This window comes from Nematolebias whitei, chromosome 8, assembly GCF_014905685.2.
Source record: "Nematolebias whitei isolate Nwh7 chromosome 8, NemWhi1, whole genome shotgun sequence".
In the NCBI taxonomy this organism is placed as follows: Eukaryota; Metazoa; Chordata; class Actinopteri; order Cyprinodontiformes; family Rivulidae; genus Nematolebias; species Nematolebias whitei.
The window spans coordinates 30392883-30401147 of NC_056505.1; the positions used below are offsets into that span (position 1 = coordinate 30392883).

General features: G+C 39.3%; 2 protein-coding genes across 2 annotated transcripts in view; one reads left to right on the forward strand and one right to left on the reverse strand.

The window, feature by feature from the left end:
- The window catches only part of adgrd1 (adhesion G protein-coupled receptor D1), a 58213-nt gene extending 54627 nt beyond the window's left edge, over window positions 1-3586 (reverse strand). The window contains exons 1-4 of the mRNA XM_037680696.1: window positions 3533-3586; window positions 3420-3456; window positions 3015-3131; window positions 1142-1240 (exon numbers count right to left, since the gene is read on the reverse strand). Coding sequence (XP_037536624.1) covers window positions 1142-1240; window positions 3015-3131; window positions 3420-3456; window positions 3533-3586 — 307 coding nt within the window. The remainder of the gene's footprint in view (window positions 1-1141; window positions 1241-3014; window positions 3132-3419; window positions 3457-3532) is intronic.
- Window positions 3587-5591: 2005 nt separating this feature from the next.
- The window catches only part of stx2b (syntaxin 2b), a 30486-nt gene continuing 27812 nt past the window's right edge, over window positions 5592-8265 (forward strand). Inside the window, exon 1 of the mRNA XM_037680580.1 lies at window positions 5592-5664. Coding sequence (XP_037536508.1) covers window positions 5635-5664 — 30 coding nt within the window. The 5' untranslated portion in view covers window positions 5592-5634. The remainder of the gene's footprint in view (window positions 5665-8265) is intronic.

An 8265-nucleotide genomic window follows, 5' to 3' on the forward strand; every position in this document is an offset into this window, starting at 1 on the left:
GCAGGTCATCCATCCATCCATCCATCCATCCATCCATCCATCCATCCATCCATCCATCCATCCATCCATCCATCCATCCATCCATCCATGCAGCCATGCATCCATGCATTCATTCATTATCTTCTGCTTCTTCTTATTCGGGTCATGGTGGTCACTGGTGTCCATGTCCAGCAGTCACTGTGCGAGAGGCGGGGGACACCATGGACAGGTCTCCAGTCCATCACAGGGACACATAGAGACAAACAAGGCAAACAACCATTCACTCTCTCACTCACACCTAGGGACAATTTAGAGTTACCAATCAGCCTAACATGCATGTTTTTGGTTTGTTGGAGGAAACTGGAGTACCAGGAGAAAACCCACACATGCACAAAGAGAACACGCAAAGTCCACCAAGAAAGGCCCCTCATGGGATTCAAGCCGGTGACCTACTCGCTGAGAGGCAACAACTATACCAACTGAACCACCGTGTCGCCATTTTAAAGCAATTTCTGTCTCAGCTTTTATAGTAGTGCATGTGAACAATATCATAAAAACTTAAAGCCTATAAAGATCATGGTTCTTAAGGCAAAACCCTTCTGATAGTCCTTCAGGAAGGGCTTTAGGGCTTCATTTAGCTTTTGGCGCTGCTTTTTGCACTCGATATTAAACATTCAACCTGATATAAACAACCCTGTATCATAAAACTACACCAACGTAAAAGTTTATTAAACAATGTTTATATGAATTTGTTAGAAAAAAATAAAAACGAAACTGTTTTAGGATGGCAGCAACCCACTTTGCATGTTTTGGACCCACGTGCAAAAGTTAATGTATAAGTTTGGTCAAAATTAAAACCTGTAGGATTTTCTTCTACAACAGGTAAGATAATGATTAATCACAACATTTCCAAAAACACCTAAAAAAAAGTCTAAAATATCAATCTAAGAATTTCCTTCCTTGTTATGTAGTTTATAAAATCACCAAGAAGTCAACAAAAATGTATTTTTTAAAACCTAGTTTGCGAAAATCTAAACTACTAATCCAAGACTCCAAGACTGAACGAGTGCAGACAGAAAGACGTGACATGTTTAGTTCACTCGTGTGCAGACAGATGTGTGTGATGCACAAATAAAAAGTGAAGGACGAGATGGATCCTCACCTACTATCGCAGAAATGTTAGTGTAGGCAGAGTCATTGGTATACACATAGGAAGAGTTATGAGGTGGAGGAAGCACAGTGTGGTTGTGGACTCTGAGAGCTGGATGATGAAACAAACAAACAAACAAACAAACAAACAGTAATTGACACTCCACGGGTGACAGAGGAGAACAGTGAGTGGAAAACAGTGGGAGGGACGTGCTGCACAGGTATGAGACAGAGTGATGGTGAGCGGCGTGCTCAGTGGCAACAGAAAACAAGACGACACACATCATGCTCGTGTCTATACCCGATCCCTCTCAGCTACTTCAACATTTCACAGAGGGTGGACAACATTGTTGTGAAAAGAAAACAACTGACGTCATGGCCAACATCAACAAAAACAAAAGAAAGAATATAGTCAGCGTTCACAAAAGAGCCAGCTCTAGACCCAAAAGATGTCTTATCTGAGCCCTGATCAGCTGTTCAATTTTAAGAGAATTCAATTTTTACCCTTTTCCAAAATATACAGTATATATAAAAAGTATATATTTACTTGTACATGTTTTGTTTCATATATTTATATTTATATATATATATTGCAATATGTTGCATTTTTTTTAGTTAGGCTACAACTTTTCTAGCAATTTCAGTAAGTGATTGTAGACAGCACGGCTTTTTCTGCATTTATGGTAATTTGTTTAAAACCGAGTAGATTTTATAACATTTATACTACTTCATCCTACTTGCACCGTTATATTTTATGATTTTGTCATTCACTATATTTCTTTTGGCCCTTGTAAATATTAGGTTTCTTTTTCACTTTTTGGCATTTTATTTTGTGCCAACGAGTCAAATCGCTTCTTCTCATCCTGAACATTTCATTTCATTGTTGACCTTGTGTTAACCTGCATGTGACAAATAAGCAACATAACATAACATAAATGTAAAGGAATTTATTTTATGCTACAACATTTCAGTTTCTGTAACTCATTTGACTCTGCACAGCTTTTCTGTAATTTACAGGAAGTCATTAGAGGCAGCGCTGCTTTTCAATTACAATCTTTGTCTTTAGTCTTCAGCACACATGTTACATGTTGTACAATTGTTTTCTTCCTGCAAGAATCATATGACGGTAATTTTATTTTTATGTTTTTGTTCAATTTGTGCTCCCTCTGTCCATTCTTTCATTCTTTTCTTCTTTTCACTACTATGTTCAATTGTATTCTTGTTATACTGTGATAATGCAAATAAAGTTTTGTGAAAAAAACAAACAAAAACAACTTTAGTCATCACATCTTTTCCTGCATTTACAACAATTCATTTTAGGTGGTGCAGTTTTCTAACAGTTGTGTTAGTTTTCACTTCTCGCCTGCAGATTCACTCCACATAAAAAAAAAACAAGCTGCCTGTTTGTGCAAAGGTACAGAGTCAGTTTGCATTTTTTATTCATTTTCATTTTATTCATATTCATTCATTTTTAGTAGCTTTCAAAATAAAGGACACATTAAGTAAACTATTACTGTATTTTTCAGACTATAAGGTGCAATTAAAATCCTTTAATTTTTTTCCAAAAACAACAGTGAGCTCTATAATCAGGTGCACCTTACGCATTAATTCTGGTTGTGTTTACTGACCTCGAACAGAAATTATGTGGTTATTGTGAATGAGTTGAATAAAGTTGGACTTATCCGTTTTGTTTCGCTTAATGCGCCTTATAATCCAGTGCACCTTATGCATGAAAACAGACCCGTTCATTGATATTAAAATACTTTCTGCTGAATATGAAGAATAAGAGCTTTGAACTGAGGGGAACATTCATGAAGCTCAACTGTGGCTCAAGTGTTGAAGTTTACTCAGGCAGCTCATTCACAGAAACAAATCTCTGCTCATACTTATGTTCGTCCCGTTAACGTAACCGGGCCTGTTTCCAATCTGGTCCCACAGTCCATGGATCCCGTCCACGGCGTCGAGCGGCCAGTAATGAGAAGCTGTGGCCAACACCGCCAGGCCTGGACAGAGAGATCAGTCACACAAGAGTCCAAAACGAACGTTACTCAGAATTCATCGCAGCAGCGTCCAGTTTGGATGAATTAAAGGATGATGGATGAGGACGAATCAAACAGCTGCAAGTTCAGATTGTTCTGATTAATCAGATGTAAACAATAACAACCTTTGGCCTGGATGGTAACAATGCTCCCCCAAATTCAATCCTGTCTCATGAGCTGATGATTTGAAGAGAAACAGAACAGGCGCAACAAAAATACAAAAAAATGATTAAAGTCTCTAAAATGACTCACCTGGGTGCTTTTTATTTGACAGCACTTGAGCATAAACCTGTAAAATCAAAAGTTGATTAAACCTTCGCATGGGGAAATGAGACTTTTCCCCGACTCACGTCTGTTGAACTTACCTTAAAACAGGAGAGAACAGCTGTTAAAAGACTAAAGTTCAAACAAATCTCCATTGCTGTTAAAAAGCAGAGCATTCTTTAAAAAAAAAAAAAAATCACTTTAAATCCTCACAAAAAGATAAATCCAAAAGGTTTTCCTCATGTTTCCAAAATGATCTAAGGAGTTCATGAGTCCCAGCTAAAAAGAAAAGTCTTCAAGCTGTGGTAAAATTATTATTATTTTTTTAAAGCTCAGTTTAGAGAGTGAAGCAGGAAAACGTCAAGTCTGCTCAGTCATGGTCAAACATCTGGAGCCAAACTTGTTGATCCGACAGAAAGCTGCTGATTGTTGGGCTTCCTGCGCCTGGTCCTGCAATCTGCGAGGAGTGGAGGAGCTCAGAGGAGGTGCACGGAGCTGGACTGGACTCAACGTGGGAATTACAAAACGTGATGTCATCTCTCCTTTTCTTTTTTCTGCTTTGGGCCTTCTGAAGGAGGGCTGTTCAGCTCGTGTGCGTAAAATGGCACGCTTTGTGCGTAACTGAAGATTTTGCAGGGAAATGAAGGAGATCTTTGCGGTCCAGATCAACATGTGAGACAGTGACGTGGACAAAACTGTGGTCTGATCATCTGTTCATGTCCAGTTAAATAATTGGGGCACAGAACCTGGTGGAACGGGTTTTTATCGCCCACCATCGAAAGGCTGAAGTGGACGTTAATGTTTTTCCTGTCTGTTTTTTATCCAAACATCTCATGAACCACTGAACTGATTTTAAAGAAACCTGAAAAAAAAAACAAAAAAAAAACAGTGAATATTCATCTACAAGTGATTAATTTCAGTCAAAACCATTGAAGTGGCCGCCACAGCCACAAAATGCCTTTACCTCAGTCAGTTTGGCAGATTGCCCGTTATTTAAAACTGTGCTGTTCACTATGCAAAGTAAATTGTCTGTTAGCAAAATATCTCATAAAGCATTGAACGGATTTTAATGAAACTTTCAGGAAAGAACCGTTAGATGTCGATTCAGAGCTGATTAACTTTGGGGGAAAACCTAAATCTAAATTTCAGTAACAGCCAACTGATTTTAGGATGCGCACATATAGCTATAACGCAATCAGTTTAGCAGATATTGTGCTAATGTTCGCTGTGGTAGTAGCTGAGAGTCATTCACAACACATACTTCAAGCGCTAACAGATTTTGCGAGACCGAGCTGTAATGCACGAGATGGCTCATTGCATTTCTTTTAAGATTTGACCAAAAACATAATTTCTCATAATGATATTAGGTTAAAGCTGCAGCATGAAAGGCGGCGGACATCCCTTCAAGGAAATTAATTATTAACATTTTATTAAAGCTGGTTGAAATCTCAGCTGCAGATTAGAGACTTCCTAAACTATTCTGCAAAATAAAAACAGACCTGAGCAGAACTGAGTGCCTTTTGTTAGATTTTAATTCAGTTTATCTAGTGAAAGGTTTCCTTAGCTCTTTATAGGCAGCAGGCTTGTCTTCAAAGCGAGCTTGCAGGTGAACAGCGCCCTCTGGCGTCCAGGTGAGTAACATCATGTCATCCGAGCGCCTCACCTATTTATTATTTATTTATCAACCGGCTCATATGACCGTGGAGAGGTGGACTGATGTCGAGCTGCGAGAAAACCGTGGTTTTTATTCACGGAGGCACAGAAAAGACTTCACAGCAGAACTTTTAAAGGATTTACTTCACACATTTCTTTCATTTGATGGTCTTTGTTCACATCAGCCGCATGATGTAAGTTTAATTTCCTACTCAGGAAGCAACACATTTGTTTTAATCTCCATCCTGAGGTTTGATAGAGGAAGGAGGAGGTGGGAGAAGAGGAGGAGTGTCGTTGATGAGGAGGATTCCAGTCGCTGTGGGGAAATATCGACTTCTGTTCCAGGAAGAAGGCAGCTGAACAGAGCTTTCAAGTTTTGGCTCCAAACTTTGGTTCACGTGGGGCCTGGATTTAAGGGTCAGCTGCTTTATTTCCTTCCAACATCCCGCCTTCAGTTCTCGGCATGTCCCGCCACACTTTGAGGCTTTTAGGATGTTCTGTTGATCTGAGCTGAGGAGCCCCGCGGATCGGATCGGATCGGATCAGGAGGATGAAGGACCGGCTGGCTGAGCTGACTGCTGTAAGTGGAAAACATCTGGATTCACAAACAGATGCGTCACACAGGTGGACCTGAAAGAGTGGGGTGGGGGTGGGTGGGCTAGTTCACTGAAAATGGGGATTTGTTTGTTACCCTGATGTCTCTAAAATATACTTCAGCAGCCTTGAGAAATAAATATTAATTTTCCAACCTTCATATCTTTTGACCCGTTGACGACCTTGTACTAATACTTGCACACTTAGACCTGGTTAAGGTTGTTTCAGCTTCCTTGTGCAACATTTTAAACAAAAACCTGCTAGTTTAGCTAATTTCAGCTGCTTGTTCAGCTGTTCCTTTCAGGTTCATGCAGCTAACTTCAAGATTTTTATGCTTCTTCAAACTTATTTTGACTAATTTCAGCTTATTTCGGTAGGTTTCAGCTACTTCTGTGATTTAAGCTAGCATTTAGATGTTTTTATGCTAATTTCATCTTTTTCAGCTTATTCCCCATTTCTTGCAATCATTTAAACTTTTATCAGCCTAATTCAGCAAAAACATACTCTCCCGACTTCCTTCTAGTGTCTTAAGCTTCTTTCTGCCTGTTTTAGCTTCTATTCTGCTGTTGTTGTCAAATTACAGCTTTTCTCAGATAATGTCAAATTTACTGTGCCAATTTCTGCCTTTTTCAGCCTTAGAGGGCACAATTAAGCTCCCTCCACCTCCTTTTTGAAGTTTTAGCTGTTTTCTAAATTTCTTTAGCTACTGTTCAGCTGTTTTAGAGAAAAACTAGTATAACGTTGACATTTTTTAGAGCTATTCAGCTGAAACTTGTCATACTGTTAGCTGACAACAATCCCAAATAGGCTCTAAACGAAAACAAAAAAATAATTCAGCTACTTCAGCTAATTTCATCTGTTTTTCAGATGTTACTTTCAGCTTAATGCAGCTAACTTCAATATTTTTACGCTTCTTCCAACTTATTTATACTATTTTGTGCTCCTTTCAGCTTATTTCTGTAGGTTTCTGCTATTTCAGCTAGCATTTGGCTGTTTTTATGCTAATTTAATTGTTATCAGCCTATTTCACATTTCTTGCAATCATTTACATTTTTTTCAGCCTAATTCAGCAAAAAACATGTTCTCCCAACTTCCTCCTACTAATTTAAGCTTATTTCTGCTTGTTTTAGCTACTATTCAGCTGTTTCAGCAAATAAAAACTTGTTTCTGCCAAGGTAAAGTTCCAGACTTCATTAGTAGCTTTGTAACATTTGTGCTATTACCTGCTGCCATAAACTGTGGGTGATAATGTAATTATCTGTGTGAATGTTTGTTTGTTAGAAACATTTCTAATGAATCACTGTGCAGGTTTTAATAATATTCCCAGAAAGGCATCATTGTACAACTGATTACCTTTTGCTGTCAACCCAATTCAAGATGGCCACCGCAGCTAACCATCGTTTGTTCTTTATCTGTTGTCCGTCTAAAACTCTTGTAAATGGTTCCTCGTGACTCAGTGAGACTAACCTGGATAAATAAAGGTTGAATGAATGAATGAAAAAACATGTCTACAGCTGTTTGACAGATGTTGAGCACTTAGAGCGCTGACATTTAGTTTGAAACTTTGGCATACAAAGCACTGGGCAATCCATTTTTAATTTGTTTTATTCTGTTTTACTTTATTTTAATTTGATTATTGAAATCATTTTCTTTTTATTTACTGTAGATAATAGAAAAATAAATGGGTGAACCTCTGAATGAAAAGGCTCAGTTCAGACCATCTATTGACACAATGAGCCATTTTTTAACCATCCTTTCCACTAAATAAAGGTGGGATAAAAAAAAACTCTCTCCCCTAACATTTTTATTTTTTTGGTAAATACTACAGTTTACTATGTGTTGTGAAATTGCATTTATTTTAATTGATATGACACAGCGTCAAAAATATTTCCAATTATTCAGAATCATGTGTTTCAATCATTATTTTAGTCTACATCTCCATCTTCTACCGTTTATCTGTAGTCGGATCTCAGAGGCAACAGGTCTAGTAGAGAAAGCTAAACCTCCCTCTCCCCAGCAACACGCTCTTCTGAGGGATCCTGAAGTGTTTCCAGGCCTTGGGATTCCCCAGGTCTAGGTTTGCTCAGATATACATGCCTGGAAAACCGCCCAAGAAAGGCGTCCAGGAAGCATCACAATCTGATGCCCAAACCACCTCAGCTGACTCCTTTTGGTGCAGAGGAGCAGCAGCTTTACTTTAAGCTCCGCCCAGATGTTGGAGCTCCTCAGCTGATCTCTAAGGTGGAGCTGCTTGTTTCCGGATCTCGTTCTTTCCATCATGATCCAAACCTCATGACCACAGGTGAGGGTTGTGATGTAGACGGACGAGTTAATGAGAGCTTTGCCTTTTGACTTAACTCTTTCTTCACCACAACAGACTGAAACAACATCCTCATTACTTAGGACGAGGCCTTGATCTGTTGATTAATCTTCTCCTCCATCCTGCCATCACTCAGGAACAAGATGCCCAAATGCTTAAACTCCTCCACCTGAGGCTAAGCGCGCCCCCCCCCCGCCCCCCCCCCCCCCCCCCCCACCCACCCCCCAGCCCACCCGCACACCCCCCCTCACAACAACGCAACTCTGA